The sequence below is a fragment of the Gossypium hirsutum genome, chromosome A09, assembly GCF_007990345.1.
Source record: "Gossypium hirsutum isolate 1008001.06 chromosome A09, Gossypium_hirsutum_v2.1, whole genome shotgun sequence".
In the NCBI taxonomy this organism is placed as follows: Eukaryota; Viridiplantae; Streptophyta; class Magnoliopsida; order Malvales; family Malvaceae; genus Gossypium; species Gossypium hirsutum.
In genome coordinates this window covers 76,936,793-76,957,436 of record NC_053432.1, presented here as the reverse complement: position 1 = coordinate 76,957,436, position 20,644 = coordinate 76,936,793, and the positions used below count along the sequence as shown (strand labels likewise).

At 31.6% G+C, this 20,644-nt stretch overlaps 1 protein-coding gene and 1 long non-coding RNA gene across 3 annotated transcripts; one reads left to right on the top strand and one right to left on the bottom strand.

Annotated features, from left to right (window-relative positions):
* Positions 1 to 1,365: 1,365 nt before the first annotated feature.
* Positions 1,366 to 2,709, bottom strand: LOC107891650 (uncharacterized). Its single transcript, XR_001682270.2, has 2 exons — positions 2,651 to 2,709; positions 1,366 to 1,643 (listed from the first exon to the last, which is right to left on the bottom strand). It is a non-coding gene; the product is annotated as an uncharacterized lncRNA (long non-coding RNA).
* Positions 2,710 to 11,738: 9,029 nt separating this feature from the next.
* On the top strand, positions 11,739 to 17,538 carry LOC107937080 (kelch-like protein 5). 2 transcript variants are annotated; one of them, XM_016869891.2, is made up of 11 exons: positions 11,739 to 11,940; positions 12,917 to 13,092; positions 13,293 to 13,474; positions 13,570 to 14,250; positions 14,380 to 14,457; positions 15,234 to 15,558; positions 15,641 to 15,840; positions 16,322 to 16,398; positions 16,567 to 16,668; positions 16,861 to 17,047; positions 17,134 to 17,538. In XM_016869891.2, the coding sequence occupies exons 2-11, from the start codon at positions 12,918 to 12,920 to the stop codon at positions 17,224 to 17,226; spliced, it is 2,100 nt and encodes a 699-aa protein (XP_016725380.2). In that variant the 5' UTR covers positions 11,739 to 11,940; position 12,917; the 3' UTR covers positions 17,227 to 17,538. The 2 variants fall into 2 exon arrangements, with proteins under 2 accessions (XP_016725380.2, XP_016725379.2); XM_016869890.2 differs by having other exon boundaries at positions 11,753 to 11,940; positions 12,883 to 13,092.
* The last annotated feature ends 3,106 nt before the right edge of the window (positions 17,539 to 20,644 follow it).

Here is a 20,644-nt window from a genome sequence, read left to right as displayed (position 1 = left end):
ATCAATAATGCACTCCAAAATAGTTGAAGAAAACCGAAGTAGTCTCAATAACAACCAGTGCAGTAATACAACTTCTATAATTTGAGATCCATATCACCGAGTTCCCATGATCAAACCAAGATTTATAACAGTAATAAATATAATTACCTCCGGCCAATGAATATCTTGTACGGATAAACCATGGTTAATAGATAAGATTAGACCATAAGAATAATAAGAAAACCGAGATAATAAAATCCAAGATGTGAAGCTATACTAAATTTCCGAGAAGAAAAACCACATTGAATGATAAAGAGATCGATGATATCCCAGAGAAAATCCAAAAGAAGAATATCACTTGTACGTACTAGGAATAGTTGTGATAAAGACAATATAAATTCCATATATATAATTCGGAGCTTCAACCAGTAGAAGTAGAAAATAGCTTCATATGAGTCTTATCATCAAATCTTCCATCGAACATAATAGATTAGAAAACCAAAGAAAGATAGAGGAATCCCGATCATGAATCAACCAGACTAATAATAATTCTGTCTAACAATATGATTAGCCAACCTTGCTATATGATAAGAATCATATCTGAAAATAAATAATTGCATATACCTCTGAGGATAAAAGAGCATATAGAATACCCATATAGAATACCCAGAAGAAATCGTTGTAAGATACCCGACTATAACAACTGCATTCAGATATGGTTGCAATTTTCAACACAATCCCACTGATTACTAAAGTCATCAATAATCTCGCATTATCCCAATCATTAAAGAAATCAATTCAAAAGAAATTCCGATTAACCTGCTCTTTAAATTTTATACCTGAGTAAGTCAATTACTCGTGAATAGCTTCTTCCTTAATAGCGACATTGCAAATCCCAATAATCATTTAAAAAAAAAATCTAATATCCTTTCTAGAACTCTCTTTACTTGCTATCCCATCCACAATTCTGACTGCATTATTATTCCTTCAATTATTGAACTCTTCAATTACACACTTGTAAACTTAACGAATACAATTCTTGTCAATTCCATTGTTCAGGTGAGGGGGTGAAGGTCGTAAAGCCTCAAAATTTGACTCTTATATATATACTTATATATATATACACATAACATGACTTTTATCGTCAATATATTCATTACAAACATTCATTTCATACCTTATAAATCTTTACTCATATAGGCAACTCCCCTTTCTCTATCAAATACTCAAATATCACTTTCATCACTGTCGGAACTAGATCAATTGGAGACATTTTTGTCTATTAGTAAAACATTTCTCATTTATCAAGGTTACTCTTTTAAGTGTATAAATGTATATTTTCATCCTTATCTATAAGGATTACTATTTTAAATCTCCATACAGAACTAAATAACATTTACTTATTCACAACTTTAAATTATTTTATTACAAATACATACTTCTTTATTCACAGCTTTGTAACTTATTTTTCCTTTATAATCATTCATCATTGAATCAAAGATAATCTTTTATCTTGTAACATTTTTTTTAGCAGAGGCCCAGTAGACGAAACAGAACACTTAGGAAATATGGGACTGATATAACATCTGATGGCACCGTCCCTTCTGCGGGAATAGGTGCATTACTCTCTACTTCATCTGTACTAGCTCGTTCAGGATCCATAACTATAAAAGAAAACATTTTAAAATCGTCAGGAGTCGTCACACTATCAAAATATATAAGTATGGCATGTATAGGTAGACTCTTATTCTTACTGAGTATTTCCGAGAACCGACTAAACCTGCTCTGATACCAATAAATGTAACACCCCTTACCCGAGACCGTTTCTGGAGTCGAGCACGAGGCATTACTTGGCTTATCTTACCAGTTCGGAGCATAAAAACTAGGTTTGAAAATTTATTTCATTATTCGCAGCAAATCTGTCTAGTCGCGCAGCAGTTACTAAATTAATTATAACTTGAGCTAAAGAACTCGAAATTTAATCCCGTAAATTTTCCCTGAAACTAGACTCATATATCTACTCACCATAAAATTTTTAGAATTTTTTTGTTCAGCAAATTAGTACAGTTTATTAGTTAAAGTCTCCCCTGTGTCACCACCAGACTGCCCTGACCTCTAGTCACTAAAAATAAGTTTTCTCGCTATAGGATTTTCATATGAAGTTCTTACTTGTTTCTATAGAAAATAGACTCATTAAGGAATCTAAGCATGTAAATTTCAACTCATAACCATTTTTGTACAATTTGTAATTATTTTCTAAACTCAGATTAGGGGACTCCAAAAACAGTTCTGACCCTATCTTACTAAAATTCACATATCTTAAAATATAAATTTCTTTTTCCTACACCGTTATTTTTCCATGAAAATAGACTCAACAAGCTTTAATTCCATATATCATTCACCCTCTAATTCATTTTATACTATCTTGGGTGATTTTTCAAATTCACGTCACTGTGCTGCCTGAATTCTGTTTCTTTGCAAAATTTTATCCTTTTATGATTTCCATGCATAATTTATCACTTAATCTTTCATAACAACAAACACCTTCATCCTTAATCATTTTAATAACCATACATCATCAACTACTTACACATCACTCGTTATTCATATTATACCAAAAGTAGCTAAGTTTCTATACATGCCATACACAAAACAAAACGTCTAATTATACCGAGTTATTTCTTTGATAGTGTGATCGGCCTCCGACGTTTCCTTCGATCCCCGAGTGGCTAGATAAGTACTATAAGAAGAAGAAAATAAAGAGATTAAGCACTAGGCTTAGTAAGCTTACAAGCAAATAAATCACAACATTCAACATAATGGATAATTATGCATAATATCATCTAACATCATAAATTTCTTTACTTCTCAATTTCTATCTTCTTCTTTATTCCCTTACCTTCTTTCTTACCTGACCTTTCCGTTTTCATAAATATAATCTACTTTTCCTTTGCTGTTAATTCACTGTAATTTAACTCGTACCCTGACCCGTTGAACCACTCGGAATACTAAGGATACTAGGGTCGTTCCTGTCTATCAATATCCTGCCAATGCCAGGTCTTTAACATGGACTTACATGAATTATTCCTGTCTCCAATGCCATATATAATATGGACTTACATGGCTCAATCCTGTCTCCAAAGCCATATTTCTAATATGGACTTACATGGCTCATTTCTGTTCTGTCCTGTCAACCCTAATATCCTAACATTCCTAGGGTTCAACCGGAGCTTTCTAACACTTTTCCTCTGTCACTTCACCTTAAATTCGACTTTAAATATTTTCATAACATAAATATATAAATGCTGGAAATTGACAATAATAATGTAAAATAAAAGAATATTGCATTTATTTACTGTAAACTTACCTCGGTACCAATTATAGCCAAATTTACCAACTTAGGCTTCAACTTTATTCTTCCCTTTGTCTAACCTCGAGTTTCGTACTTCTTGATCTAAAATAGTAAATTTAACTTATTTAATAATCACATTCATCAAAATAGCCCTCGACTCTAACTTTTTCAAAATTACAATTTTGCCCCTAAACTTTTACATAATTACATTTTTGCCCCAAGGCTCGGAAATTAAACTTCATCTCTTATTCTTATGTTTTATAACATTCTGAACATTTTTCCCTTCTATGGCAACATCAAATTCTAATTTAATCCCTTATCAATACTAATTTTATTTTTGCATTCTAACTCTATATTCTCTCTTAATTCTTACTATAAACTCAGTTAAATTCTTCAATTTCCCCATAAATCCCTAATTTCGGGATTCTTTCAATTTAATCCCTATCAATTCAAAACTTATATTTTATTTTACAAATCAATCTTTTACTAACTTCTAACTTAAAATTCAATCATTTTAACCTCTAGTTCATCAATTAATTCAACATAACTCATGTCTAACAATCTACTAACTTTCAAAATATCAACATAAATCAAGTAGTATTTATCTCTAGGATTCCAAAAACTCAAAAATTATAAGAAAAAGACTTAATTTGACTTACCAATTGAGCTTGGAACCTTAAAACCTTAAATTTCCCTTTTTCTTTTCTTTTCTTTCTTTCTTTCCTTCCTTCCTTCTCTGTTTCGTTTTGCTCTCTGTTTCTTTCTTTCTCCCTTCTCTGTTTTGTTTTGCTCTCTGTTTCTTTTCTTTCTTTCTTTGTCATATATATAATAATATAATAATATAATAATATAATATAAAACATAATTATTACTTACGCATGTATAATATAATATATATTTTAAATTAAAAATATCTTAGATTTTTCTTTTGTTATGCCGCCTCAACTTTAGAAAAAGGCATAATTGCCTATTTGGTCCTTTAACTTTTCTTTAATCTATAATTAAACTTTTATCCCTATTGCAATTTAATCCTTTTTCATAATTAACTATCGAAACATTAAAATTTCTTAACGAAACTTTAATATTATCCTATTGACACTCCGTAAATATTTATAAAAATATTTACGGCTCAGTTTATAATATCGAGGTCTCGATACCTCGTTTTCGACCCAATTTACCTAATAATTTCTTTTAAATCACAAAATTCACTGATTTAAAAAATATTTCTAAAATCACACTTAACTTATAATTATTAATTAATAAATTTTTTTCTAACTTTTTCATCAATTTTAGTGATCTCAAATCACTATTCTGACACTACTAAAAATTGGGCTGTTACAACTCTTCCCCCCTAAAAAAAATTTCGTCCTCGAAATTTCTCACCTGATACAGGCTATTAAGTCAAATCTTTCTTCCACCCTTTCAATTGAAGTCCATAAAAATTAATCATAACTCATATCACTTCCGAGATCATATCATAACTCATTTTAGAACTTGATACTATGCCTGAACTTAACTGAGTAACTCTGATGTTCTCTTGCCATCACTTTTTCACTAGTAGTATGACTACTAAGAAATTTCCAGTAATTGTCTGTCGAAACATAACTGAGAAACTCGAATTATCTTATTTAATACCTTTGAACGAAGTCCTTGGAAACCCATCCAGCGAGAAGAAAACAGATAATTTAAACCCATTGTGGAGACCCAAGATGTACTGATTCCATCACTGATTATAACTCAATTAACTTTTCAATGAATAACCCACTCTGATTAAAACAACTGAGTCGATTTTATCTATCAGATAATAACATTTCAGAATAATCCAATCTTCTTGTTGTCAAAACAATCCAGATATACCATATATCATAATCCTCTCGGAACACCAATCGAAAATTTTCACAAATAGCATTTAACTCAAACGAATTTTGACATTCCATTATTGACTTGTTGACATAATTTCAGAATTACCTGAGAAATGAAAACCAAAATACAAGTTTGAGCTCAATCTTCCTCCATCTATACTTTTGCCGATGTCAACCCTTTCACGAAAACTAGAAAGGAATTATATATATAATAAAACTATTTCAATCATTAACATCGAAGCTTTAAACTATACCGAAGCCACAATCATCAGATAGATTAAAAACCATAATGCCATAATAGAACTGACGTTCCAACCGTATAGATAGAACAATACTTCAACATCAATAATGCACTCCAAAATAGTTGAAGAAAACCGAAGTAGTCTCAATAACAACCAGTGCAGTAATACAACTTCTATAATTTGAGATCCATATCACCGAGTTCCCATGATCAAACCAAGATTTATAACAGTAATAAATATAATTACCTCCGGCCAATGAATATCTTGTACGGATAAACCATGGTTAATAGATAAGATTAGACCATAAGAATAATAAGAAAACCGAGATAATAAAATCCAAGATGTGAAGCTATACTAAATTTCCGAGAAGAAAAACCACATTGAATGATAAAGAGATCGATGATATCCCAGAGAAAATCCAAAAGAAGAATATCACTTGTACGTACTAGGAATAGTTGTGATAAAGACAATATAAATTCCATATATATAATTCGGAGCTTCAACCAGTAGAAGTAGAAAATAGCTTCATATGAGTCTTATCATCAAATCTTCCATCGAACATAATAGATTAGAAAACCAAAGAAAGATAGAGGAATCCCGATCATGAATCAACCAGACTAATAATAATTCTGTCTAACAATATGATTAGCCAACCTTGCTATATGATAAGAATCATATCTGAAAATAAATAATTGCATATACCTCTGAGGATAAAAGAGCATATAGAATACCCATATAGAATACCCAGAAGAAATCGTTGTAAGATACCCGACTATAACAACTGCATTCAGATATGGTTGCAATTTTCAACACAATCCCACTGATTACTAAAGTCATCAATAATCTCGCATTATCCCAATCATTAAAGAAATCAATTCAAAAGAAATTCCGATTAACCTGCTCTTTAAATTTTATACCTGAGTAAGTCAATTACTCGTGAATAGCTTCTTCCTTAATAGCGACATTGCAAATCCCAATAATCATTTAAAAAAAAAATCTAATATCCTTTCTAGAACTCTCTTTACTTGCTATCCCATCCACAATTCTGACTGCATTATTATTCCTTCAATTATTGAACTCTTCAATTACACACTTGTAAACTTAACGAATACAATTCTTGTCAATTCCATTGTTCAGGTGAGGGGGTGAAGGTCGTAAAGCCTCAAAATTTGACTCTTATATATATACTTATATATATATATACACATAACATGACTTTTATCGTCAATATATTCATTACAAACATTCATTTCATACCTTATAAATCTTTACTCATATAGGCAACTCCCCTTTCTCTATCAAATACTCAAATATCACTTTCATCACTGTCGGAACTAGATCAATTGGAGACATTTTTGTCTATTAGTAAAACATTTCTCATTTATCAAGGTTACTCTTTTAAGTGTATAAATGTATATTTTCATCCTTATCTATAAGGATTACTATTTTAAATCTCCATACAGAACTAAATAACATTTACTTATTCACAACTTTAAATTATTTTATTACAAATACATACTTCTTTATTCACAGCTTTGTAACTTATTTTTCCTTTATAATCATTCATCATTGAATCAAAGATAATCTTTTATCTTGTAACATTTTTTTTTAGCAGAGGCCCAGTAGACGAAACAGAACACTTAGGAAATATGGGACTGATATAACATCTGATGGCACCGTCCTTCTGCGGGAATAGGTGCATTACTCTCTACTTCATCTGTACTAGCTCGTTCAGGATCCATAACTATAAAAGAAAACATTTTAAAATCGTCAGGAGTCGTCACACTATCAAAATATATAAGTATGGCATGTATAGGTAGACTCTTATTCTTACTGAGTATTTCCGAGAACCGACTAAACCTGCTCTGATACCAATAAATGTAACACCCCTTACCCGAGACCGTTTCTGGAGTCGAGCACGAGGCATTACTTGGCTTATCTTACCAGTTCGGAGCATAAAAACTAGGTTTGAAAATTTATTTCATTATTCGCAGCAAATCTGTCTAGTCGCGCAGCAGTTACTAAATTAATTATAACTTGAGCTAAAGAACTCGAAATTTAATCCCGTAAATTTTCCCTGAAACTAGACTCATATATCTACTCACCATAAAATTTTTAGAATTTTTTTGTTCAGCAAATTAGTACAGTTTATTAGTTAAAGTCTCCCCTGTGTCACCACCAGACTGCCCTGACCTCTAGTCACTAAAAATAAGTTTTCTCGCTATAGGATTTTCATATGAAGTTCTTACTTGTTTCTATAGAAAATAGACTCATTAAGGAATCTAAGCATGTAAATTTCAACTCATAACCATTTTTGTACAATTTGTAATTATTTTCTAAACTCAGATTAGGGGACTCCAAAAACAGTTCTGACCCTATCTTACTAAAATTCACATATCTTAAAATATAAATTTCTTTTTCCTACACCGTTATTTTTCCATGAAAATAGACTCAACAAGCTTTAATTCCATATATCATTCACCCTCTAATTCATTTTATACTATCTTGGGTGATTTTTCAAATTCACGTCACTGTGCTGCCTGAATTCTGTTTCTTTGCAAAATTTTATCCTTTTATGATTTCCATGCATAATTTATCACTTAATCTTTCATAACAACAAACACCTTCATCCTTAATCATTTTAATAACCATACATCATCAACTACTTACACATCACTCGTTATTCATATTATACCAAAAGTAGCTAAGTTTCTATACATGCCATACACAAAACAAAACGTCTAATTATACCGAGTTATTTCTTTGATAGTGTGATCGGCCTCCGACGTTTCCTTCGATCCCCGAGTGGCTAGATAAGTACTATAAGAAGAAGAAAATAAAGAGATTAAGCACTAGGCTTAGTAAGCTTACAAGCAAATAAATCACAACATTCAACATAATGGATAATTATGCATAATATCATCTAACATCATAAATTTCTTTACTTCTCAATTTCTATCTTCTTCTTTATTCCCTTACCTTCTTTCTTACCTGACCTTTCCGTTTTCATAAATATAATCTACTTTTCCTTTGCTGTTAATTCACTGTAATTTAACTCGTACCCTGACCCGTTGAACCACTCGGAATACTAAGGATACTAGGGTCGTTCCTGTCTATCAATATCCTGCCAATGCCAGGTCTTTAACATGGACTTACATGAATTATTCCTGTCTCCAATGCCATATATAATATGGACTTACATGGCTCAATCCTGTCTCCAAAGCCATATTTCTAATATGGACTTACATGGCTCATTTCTGTTCTGTCCTGTCAACCCTAATATCCTAACATTCCTAGGGTTCAACCGGAGCTTTCTAACACTTTTCCTCTGTCACTTCACCTTAAATTCGACTTTAAATATTTTCATAACATAAATATATAAATGCTGGAAATTGACAATAATAATGTAAAATAAAAGAATATTGCATTTATTTACTGTAAACTTACCTCGGTACCAATTATAGCCAAATTTACCAACTTAGGCTTCAACTTTATTCTTCCCTTTGTCTAACCTCGAGTTTCGTACTTCTTGATCTAAAATAGTAAATTTAACTTATTTAATAATCACATTCATCAAAATAGCCCTCGACTCTAACTTTTTCAAAATTACAATTTTGCCCCTAAACTTTTACATAATTACATTTTTGCCCCAAGGCTCGGAAATTAAACTTCATCTCTTATTCTTATGTTTTATAACATTCTGAACATTTTTCCCTTCTATGGCAACATCAAATTCTAATTTAATCCCTTATCAATACTAATTTTATTTTTGCATTCTAACTCTATATTCTCTCTTAATTCTTACTATAAACTCAGTTAAATTCTTCAATTTCCCCATAAATCCCTAATTTCGGGATTCTTTCAATTTAATCCCTATCAATTCAAAACTTATATTTTATTTTACAAATCAATCTTTTACTAACTTCTAACTTAAAATTCAATCATTTTAACCTCTAGTTCATCAATTAATTCAACATAACTCATGTCTAACAATCTACTAACTTTCAAAATATCAACATAAATCAAGTAGTATTTATCTCTAGGATTCCAAAAACTCAAAAATTATAAGAAAAAGACTTAATTTGACTTACCAATTGAGCTTGGAACCTTAAAACCTTAAATTTCCCTTTTTCTTTTCTTTTCTTTCTTTCTTTCCTTCCTTCCTTCCTTCTCTGTTTCGTTTTGCTCTCTGTTTCTTTCTTTCTCCCTTCTCTGTTTTGTTTTGCTCTCTGTTTCTTTTCTTTCTTTCTTTGTCATATATATAATAATATAATAATATAATAATATAATATAAAACATAATTATTACTTACGCATGTATAATATAATATATATTTTAAATTAAAAATATCTTAGATTTTTCTTTTGTTATGCCGCCTCAACTTTAGAAAAAGGCATAATTGCCTATTTGGTCCTTTAACTTTTCTTTAATCTATAATTAAACTTTTATCCCTATTGCAATTTAATCCTTTTTCATAATTAACTATCGAAACATTAAAATTTCTTAACGAAACTTTAATATTATCCTATTGACACTCCGTAAATATTTATAAAAATATTTACGGCTCAGTTTATAATATCGAGGTCTCGATACCTCGTTTTCGACCCAATTTACCTAATAATTTCTTTTAAATCACAAAATTCACTGATTTAAAAAATATTTCTAAAATCACACTTAACTTATAATTATTAATTAATAAATTTTTTTCTAACTTTTTCATCAATTTTAGTGATCTCAAATCACTATTCTGACACTACTAAAAATTGGGCTGTTACACCCATGCTCACCTCTACTAAAAAATTTTAAATACTTAAAAATATCCTAAAATTTAGAATTAATAAGTAATAAAATAATAAAACCTAATAGGTATTCAATCATAGTCTCTCAATATGCTGACCTTATAATTTAGTCCATGTACTATTAATAAAATAACTTAAGCTATTCAATTACTATTTAATTCTATGTATTAATCCCATATTCAACTCACTAATTTCTCACTTTAATGTTTTGAGCAGTTCGATTTAAGAAATTCAATCTTGAACATAAGTTTCTGACACTGATGAAAATCGAGTCGTTATAAGTAGCATCTCTCTAAACAGCCTAAAATTGATTTAGCGCCGAATGCTTCTTATGAAAAATATTATCGAATGAATCCTTTCAAAGCTTAACATCGTTTGTAACAATATTTATAACTCAACCCAACAATGTGGGGTAAGCATTCTAACATCATGTGAATATCAAAGGAAACCCAGGATTTGTCAGCCAAGCAAAGGCTGAAAATCTTTAGGTGGTATACAATTATTCATCATATTTAGAAGAACAGGGTGATGATCAGAATACGATTGGGGCAAGTTAAGCACAATAACTTCGGGAAAGTATTGACAATTTTAACATTAAGAAGAACACGATCTAATCTTTCTTGTAACACCACTTGGTCATGAACCATCCGTACCTAATAAAAGATGAACTAGAACAACCGGCATCCATGAAATTACAGGAACTCCAACGGTGCCGAAATCGAATCATTCGATCAAGACAATTTGTGGCACCCCCTCCATTGTTCCAACAATACAATGTCATTTAAATCCCTTAAAACTAGCCATACAGACTATAAAGTCGACCCCTACTGTGCCATAGCCTTCAAGAAACGGTTCTTAGCATCCGAATTAGATTAAATGTACATAAATGAGGAAACTCACTCCATATTACCCTCTCGTATACGACAGTGAATAACTTGGTTTGAAAAAGAAAGAATGTCAACCTGAAAAGAACCTTCGTGCCAAAGAAGATTCGTAACCTACAACTAAAGTGTAATCTACTCTCTAAATGCTTCCCCATCCCCGTCATAGCCTTTGTTTCAAGCAAACACAATAAGTTAGACAATTTACGACATAACAGATCACAATAATTCCACAAAAAGAATGCATTATTTACCCCTTGACAAGTTCATAAGAAGGTCTATATTGAGAGGAATGAAATGAGGAAGTGCCTCATCAATAGGTCGAACTGTATGTGGGTACAACAAATGCCAATGTAGTATAACCTCACACATTGTGTGATATTATTCGATTCTGAGAGATCTCCGTGATGCTCCCATTGCCCTAAAACTCAAATATCACTTCATTTTGAGTATAATCACCTTTAGCACAAGTTAAAAACACAAATATATATTTAAAAATAATATACTATAAATAATAAATTTTTGTTTTGAAACTAATTAATAATATCAATAGCAACTTTTCTAGATGCTTCCACATTATTCTATTCATTTCAATTACTCTCAAACGCGAAGGTTAACGCTGGCCAATCACCAATGCCCATTTCGTTTGATGCAATTGACAGCACATATAAGAACTGCCATTTTATTGTTGCCATTTTCGCGCTTCATCTCACTCACTGACTGAGCGAGCTAACGAGCCACAAATATCACCACCCTTCTCTTTTCTTCTCCACCAAGTCTTTGCCCTTTTCTGTATTGCTGGCTGCAAACCAAACTACATCCACTGTACGATTATCTGTCTCCTTTTTGCTTCAAAGCTTCTTTGAATGTGTCTTATGTTTTAGATTTATCGGCTTGGTTTTCAACATGAATTTCCTCTTCTTTTTGCTTTCTTGAATCGGTGGTGGTTCTTTCATTTTTCTTTATCGCTTCCCCTTTCTTCTGCATTCACTGGATTCTGTTTCTTTTGAATTTATTTTAAATATTAAATTTCTTTCTCTTTATTCTGTTTCTCAGAATCCCTATCATCCCATGCACCAAATGTATCTTTAGGGTTTATTAATCGCTCATATTAAAAAAATGTCTTTGATTGTTATTAACACTGCTATATCTGCTTACTGCAATTTTAGATTGCCAGCAGTATAATCAATGTCGCGGTTTGTCATTCGCTTAATGAATTTGCAACTATCTAAATTTGAGAAATTTTACTATTAATTTTTCCATTAAAAATTGTTTCCTCGAGGCTTTTGTGTTCCATATGTTGTAAACAATACATCGCATGATTAGTTTGATGTTGTTTCTGTGTCAGTTCCAAGATACCTATTAGATTTTTTATTACGGTGAATGAAAGTTGTTTCTTGAATTCATTGTGGCTGCTTCCTTTTAGGTGTTTGTGTTTCTTATATTTCAAACAATACACTACATAATGAATTTAGTTGTTCTCTCTTACAGCAAAATTGAGAAGTTTTACATTTTTTTCCCTGTATGTTGATTAGAAACCGTTACTTGAGTTCATTTTGGCTGTTTATTTGAGGTTTTTCTGTTTATTATATTGTCTAATCCTTTTAATCAGTAGGAATTTACTGATCTCAGCATTTATAGAATACGGTTATATCGTGAACTTTGCTTACTGTTTTGCACTAGTGACGATAGGATTAGGATATAATCAAGTTCATATTGTTTTCATAGGTTTGATATGAACATATTTTGTAATCTGTGATCATATAGGATTGACCTTCTCTAATTCACATATGGATCACAGAATGGTGGCGGGCAGGAAACAACAAAATTTCATAGTTAATGGAAATGCCCCTCCAACTCCAAATGCGGCCAACTGTGTTGTGGCTACCAGAAATCTAAGGAAGAATCAACTTGGTGGTGTCATATTCGGGTGCAAGAACACCACCTACAAAGAGTGTCTTTTCAAACAGCTTTTTGGTATGTCATTTTCATTTCAGCTGCCTTTTTTCCAGCACTTGTTTTTGAGTTACCATATTTTTTCTTCTCAATCCTATTGAATGAGTTCCTTTTTGGTTAGGAAAGTTCACTCAGATTATTTTTATGGATTTTTTTTTTCGTTTCATTCTTTCAAAGAAACTTTCTGAGTGCCGTGGTAATTGTTGATTTTGTTTTATCAGGCTTACCTGCTCAACATTTTTCGTATGTGAGGAACATTGATCCAGGATTACCATTATTTCTGTTCAACTACAGTGAGCGAAAACTACATGGAATCTTTGAGGCTGCTAGCCATGGTCAGATGAACATTAATCCATATGGATGGACAACTGACGGTTCAGAGAAAACACAATATCCTGCACAAGTATTTTTGCTATAAAGTTCCTTTCTGTTTAATCTATTATTTACTTTATTTTTTCATCTATTGCTGATATTTTTTTTTCTTTTTTCTGAAATAAGGTCCAGATTCGTGTTCGAATGCAGTGCCAACCATTGCTTGAAGAACAGTTTAGACCTATTATTTCAGACAATTACTACTGCCGCAATCATTTCTGGTTTGAGCTAGACCATGTTCAAACGAATAACTTAATGTCCTTATTGGCATCATTAGCAGTTTCTCCAAGCACTTATATGCCTCAAAATACGGCAAAGTGGAGAAATATTTTCCTGCCTCTTCCTTCATCTGGCACAAAAAAGGAAGATGAAGGGTTTAGACCACTTGCTCCTGAGATGGAGCAAACTAATCATACAAATGGAAAATGGGAAACAGATGTTTTCTTTGATGACATAAAAGTAGCAGATGATGAATGGAAGCTCTCAGCTTCAGAGGTTGAGCATTTTAGTCAGTCGAGTAGTAAATCAGAGTCTACTGACTGTGCTCCTTTTGATTCACTGGAAACTAATGTAGAGCCAAAGACTACAGGACAAGGAGAGAAAGATCTTATACTAATTAAACTGAAAGAACTGGCTCAAAAACGTAAAGATCAAGATGTTTCTTTGATGGATAATGTGGAAGATTCCACAGTTATGAAAGAGGCACACACTGAAGATGGGGTTTTGTTAAGGGAGCAAACAGATTTGTCGCAGAGGAAGGAAGATGGTGCTTGTTCATCATCTGGTTGTCAATCCATTATATCTAAGGTGACTGGGAAGCTCTATTATTCAAATATATTAATAGAGAAGCAGGAAGGGGTAGATTTGGTCTATTTCTTTCATTGGGAAAAAAAAGAAGGAAAAGTTCTGATCTCATTTATTTTTCTTTTTCTCTAGTTGATCCAAGAGATGGAAGAGCTAAGGACATTTAAAGCAGAACAATGTGGGAAGATGAGTCAAATGGAGCAAAAACTGGTGCGAATATCACCAGATCACTTTTTGTCTCTTTTCATCTGGCAATATTGATATTATGATATTAAACAACTGAAAGAACACCTTTTTCATTAAAAATATTATTCTGGGCTTATTATATTCTGACTCTAGTTTTTGCTGCTATTTTAGTTGTTTATCTATAACATCATGTATAATACTCTAGTCTAGAATGATGGATTTAAGAATAACAGAACAATTTCACTTGGAATCTATATCCAATTGGACTGAGACTTTTCTTGACTGTATTATGTCGAAGCACATTATAGAATACATGTAGTTGCAGATAAGGTATTCATTTTAAATTGGATGTGTGCCATAGATATACACTCTACAAGTAGTCAACAAGACCTTTCTGGAGTGTGGACATGGAAGAAAGTGTGATATTAGAGAAACTGATAAAAAAATTATGTCTAGATCCTTAATTAAGCTGATGACCTAGAAAATGTCACTCTTATCTGATACTATGAATGACAAAATGAGAGATTTGCAGTGAAACGATTGTTTATCTCACTGCCACTGATAGAAACACTGATTTTCCATTTCTTTCAGTTAATAATATTATGGTAAAATTGATCCAAAATTATGATCTTTATGGCAGTTTTCTTGACCTTTATCCTTATGTTTGGTTCTCCATCCTTCTAAATTATGTGTGCTCTGAATCTACAATAGACTAATAGTAACAGAAAACTGTGCATGCAGAGTTTGTTTGTTTAAATCCAATCTATGCAGTGGATAATACTTATAATCTTGATTTTTAGATTGCAGCGGAAATGGAAATTCAACAGCTAAAAGATCGTTGCCGGAAGTTGGAATCTTTGTCCAGCCATTCTGTAGAACATGTTAATGAAGTGGAAATTGAACCTGCTGAGGAGCTGCAATTGGATCCTACTAAGTCAATATTTTTAGTGGGAGGATACAACGGCCAATTGTGGTTATCAACACTGGATTCTTACTTCCCATCTGACGATGTGATAAAATCAGTTCAGCCAATGAGTTCTGTGCGTTCATATGCTTCAGCTGCACAGTTGAATGATGAGCTCTATGTCTTTGGTGGTGGTGATGGTTATTCATGGTATGATACAGGTATTAGCTTGTCCTAAAGTCTTATTTTTTCTTTTGAGGAAATTTTCTTTAAGTCTCACGTTTCTTTTATGTTTTTGTCAAGTTGAATCATACAACCCATCAAGTGATCAGTGGACACCCTGCCCTTCCCTAAAGGAGCAAAAGGGAAACTTAGCTGGAGCTGCCTTGGGTGGCAAACTCTTTGCCATTGGTGGTGGGAATGGGATTCAATGCTTTTCAGACGTTGAAATGCTTGACTTAATTCTAGGACGTTGGATCAGCACGCGTTCAATGCTACAAAAGGTGAATGTAGTGCCTGACATTTCCTTTTGGTTATTGTAAAAGTATCTGGTATTCTAATTTTCTTGGCGTAGAGAAAATGGATTATCTAGTTTCCCTGTTGAGAGAGGTCTCGGATATTTATTTGAAGGATTTCTTTCCAATAGGCAATAACTGAAAGCATATCAAATAACTACTAAATTTTCAATTTCAGGACAAGGATGCTCTTAATGTCTTATTATTATCTCCCATTTAAAGGAGTAATATGGTTAACATTTGGTTTAAAACTCAAGTAACTTAAAGAAGCGAGGAGTCATCTTTTCTTGAGTTTTTGCCTCTATTTGGATTTTATGCTTGTTATGTCTTTATTTATTTATCATATATGTCCTATCATGGATGCTTTCAGCATCATTAAAATTTGAATTATGCAACTCTTTTGTAACATGCATCAAATATTTATATTTAAGTTATTAATGTTAAAATTTACCTGGACTTGGTTTTGCAGCGATTTGCTCTTGCTGCTGTGGAACTTAATGGCGCAATTTATGCCACTGGTGGATATGATGGGAATGATTACCTGAAGTAAGTTATGAGGTCATTTTCCTTTTTGGTTTTCTGCATATGTTTGTTATATTTAAACATGCATGCATGCTTCATTCATGAAGCCCGCTGTATGGTAACAAACTAATTTGTTGTTCATTCACCCTGGCCGCGATCATTGACAGTTGACTTAAATTTCCAACATGTCAGGTCTGCAGAAAGATTTGATCCCAGAGAGCATTCATGGACTAAAATTCCAAGTATGAGCACGAAGAGGGGCTGCCATTCACTGGTGGTTCTGGATGAAAAACTGTAAGCTTTTTCTTTTTTGGTTATTTGTTGTCATTATATTATTAGCTCCAGTTGTGAGTTTTAGAACTGCTTTAGTCGATGGCCGTGTTGTGGATATAACTTAATCTTGTCCGGGTTATTGACCTCAATTATCAGTAAAAGCAGAGTAGAAGTGATTTCACTATCTTCCTAACAAGAATGTTCCTTGGATAGATATGCTATTGGTGGTTTTGATGGTACTAAAATGGTTCCAAGTGTTGAAATATATGACCCACGTATGGGATCATGGATGAGTGGAGAGCCAATTAACCAGGCAAGGGGATATGCAGCTGCTGCTGTTGTTGAAGGATTAATATATGTAATTGGAGGTCTGAGAGCTGGTGAAGATATCGTAGACTCGGTATGTTCCTTTCTCTTTGGGATTCATTCTGTAGGTGAACCGATTACTATAGTAGGTTGATTTTTAAATTGCTGGAACCTTTACAGGTAGAATGTTACGAAGAGGGTGGGGGTTGGCAATTGAAAACTAGCACGGCTGTTGGAAAAAGGTGCTTTTTGTCGGCCATTATTTTCAAGTGAACATACAGCGAGCATGGGTTTAGAGGGGGCAGCAGATGTTACATATGGTTTCTCACTTGCTATTGATTTGAGTCCCTTGGGGGTAGTGTGGGATGGGATGGGATGGGATGGGATGAAACATATAAATATACACTGTTAAAACGTGAACGATTCAGTCTTATTAATCAATTTTGGACTTTACCTTAAATTGTGGAACCCTGAAAAGGCTTCGACTTATGAACATTAGATTAACCTCTCGCAGGTAGGATTAGAATTTCTAATTCTGCATTAACTATTATATAATTTAGTTGGCATAATTTGAAATTTTGGATACATCCATGATCTACAATGAATAAATTAATTAGGTTTTAATAAAAAAATATAAAATTTGAATTTGTCATATTCCTAATTATTTTTTACGCATTTAACATAATATAACATTTTTCATCTAAACTTGGCATATATATATATATTTTTTAATTTAGTATCTTAAGCTTCTTCTTTTTTTAGTTCAATTTGAGAACTTAAAACACTTTTTCATATTTTGGTTCCTAAATATTTTTGGTCCAATTTGATATCCAAGTTCACCCATCATTATATAAATTACTCGAATATATTAATAATGTTAATTTTTGAGATAACAAAAATAATCATTATAGGATCAATACATGATAAATGACATCATATTTATTTTTAGTGTGTTTTAAATGTTCAATCATATTTAGCTGAATTAATTTATTTTATTTTTTAATTTAACATAAAAATTTTATTTATTTATTTTGAGTTTTTAAAACACTTGTTTCTTTTTTAATGTTTATTTCTGAAGCGTGATGTCCAAAACATAACTTTTGAACATGAATTTTCCCCTATATAACGATATTTTTGTGAACTGAAGACTTTGTAAAGATTAGGCCATGCTTTAAGCATGCAACTCCTTTTGCCATTAACAGTCAAAGCAATTTTAAATTCAATCACAATGAAAAGTAAAATTTGAACATATTGTTTAGCAAAACAAGAAAAACTCTAAATTATTGTAATTATTTTTGTCATTAAATTCCATATCGTCGGCCACATATTAGTCTTACATTAACTATTTTTGTTCGCTTATTGATAACTAAATTGTTAGTGTTTAGGGTTATTTGTATAACATTTGACAATTTTAGGTATCAAAATTGACAAAAAAATAGTTTAAGTATCAAATAAGGAAAAAAAATAGTTAAATTTAAGTATCAAATTGGACCAAAAAATTTGGATCATAATTTTTTTTAAAAAAAAGTGAAGTTTAGGTATCAAATTAGACCAAATAAATTTAGTCAGCAAATTATAAAAAAAATGTGTTAAAAATTGATACACTAAATTAAGTTAAGTTTTTGCTAATTTAAGAAATACTGTGAAGTTAAAATATCAAATTAAACTCTTTTTTTTTTGGATCTAAAACGTTACTTAGGAGAAAAAAATCTCTCACAAGGTACATCACAAAAAAATTATTGAAAAATAAATTAAGTTATAAATTATATAGCAAAATAGATTAAATTAACAGAGAATACGTCATATTTTAGATGGCACCAAAAACTTTTTGTTTTCAGCTATTTTAGAGGAAAATTTGTATCGGTTTTTCTCTCTTTTTTGTTGTCCAACCTATTTTATTAAATAATTTTTAAAGTATTTTAGATAGGATGAAAATTGATTTGTTTTTCGAAAAAAACTTTGTACATTGACTTTTTTTCATCATCTTCTTTTATTATTGGACTTATTTTACTAAATAATTTAATTTATTTATTTATTATAAAATTTAATTTTTCATTTTATATATTAAAAAAATCTCATAACCTAAGCTCTAGTCAAAGACAATCAACGTAGGTATTGATAAAGAAAGATGGAGAAATATTTGCATATAATATAATCACGTAAATAGGAATGATTTGCAAAACATGATGAAATGGAAAAAAAGAAAGAAAGAAGGCTACAGTTTGGATTTAATTCTGAAGCAACTAACTCCCCAGTATTAAACCATTTTATTTTGTTTCTATACATTTAACCTTAATGGGTGCAAATCTCATGCAGATCTCCACCACCAGCACCACCAAAAGTTATTTAGGGACATAAATTAATGTTAGTGGTAACGCTAATATTCTGCCATCAATCTAAAGGCAAAATAAGAGTCCAGGCATTATAGATTAATGATTTCAATATCTACATTTATTTCTTTTAGAAAAATGGAATTTCTTTTGTTTTATATCAACAAAATCTTCTTTTATTCTCCGTATGATTTAAAAGCAATGTTACTACACTTGGAAGATAAAAGGGTAGATTGGGAGAGGAAGGTATGCAAGAATAAGGTAAACTATTGGGGCACACGAGTTCATGTTTTGCCTGCTCTTCAATAATTAACTCAATAAACATTCTTTTAAAGAGACGAAGGGCTCAAAACATCACAAAGTAGTAACGAATGAAAATGAAATACATACACGTTACTTATATCTCCTTTATACCCAAACTTAGCCTTCATGACTTTGGCTATTCGTGAGCCATTGTCTTTCGTAAGAGTGTGTGAAGATTGGTTGATGTGTCTTCATCTCATAAGGTCATGTGTAGGGACTCTATGGCATGAAATATAATAATTTATTTTTTTGGAATTTTATACTATAGAATACTTGTGTCGCCATTGTATATGACAACACTACTTTTTTGCACACCCTCAATCTGCCTATGGGAACAAGTGAGAATTGCTAGATGGATGTATCTATAAACTTGATTTTTTATTTTAATCCCACAACTTTTAAAATAATTAGCCTTTAGCTTTTGAAACCTAATCAACTTTTTTTTTTTTGTTAAAGCTGAAAACTTAGCTTAGATTACACTTGATCATGGGTCGGATCACCTGCCCAGGCTTGAAGGTCCATTCAAAAAGTGAGAGGGCTTTGACAAAAATATAGGCTCAAAAAGTGAGATTGGACATAAATTAAGACCCGTTTTTTAAACAAGTCGGGCCTCAAGTACAGTTTTTTGGCCCAGGTTCGACCAAAATCACATGTCTATACTTTCTTTTTTTTTTGTATTTTCAGTTTGTTAGGAAACATTTATTTTAATATTTTTAGTGTACTTCATGTATTATATTTATTAAAATTTGTTTTTATATAAAAATAATAATATAAAAAAATTTATTACAGTCAGATTGGGTTAAGTCAAGTTTGGGTTTAGCATTTTTAATATGAGTCGAGCTTGGACAAAATTTTAAATATATTTTTCGGATTAGATTCAATTTGAACCTAGAAAGCGGACCTAAAATTCTGCATCAGCCCTACCCGACCTATTATTAGATTTAGTTGAGCTTTTGGGCATTAAGATTACTGTTTCCTTTTTCGGATCTTCATATATGCTTTCTGTGCCACCTTTTTCTTTTAAACCAACGGTTGAAGAGAGGGTTTGAGCTGTTGTA

What these genes read in the sequence shown, in the direction of transcription:
- LOC107937080 (XM_016869890.2), top strand. Translation starts at nt 12,906, where the DNA reads ATGGATCACAGAATGGTGGCGGGCAGGAAACAACAAAATTTCATAGTT. An exon ending in TCTTTTCAAACAGCTTTTTG is followed by an intron (nt 13,093 to 13,292) that starts GTATGTCATTTT and finishes TTGTTTTATCAG; the next exon opens with GCTTACCTGCTCAACATTTT. An exon ending in GTGGTTCTGGATGAAAAACT is followed by an intron (nt 16,669 to 16,860) that starts GTAAGCTTTTTC and finishes TTCCTTGGATAG; the next exon opens with ATATGCTATTGGTGGTTTTG.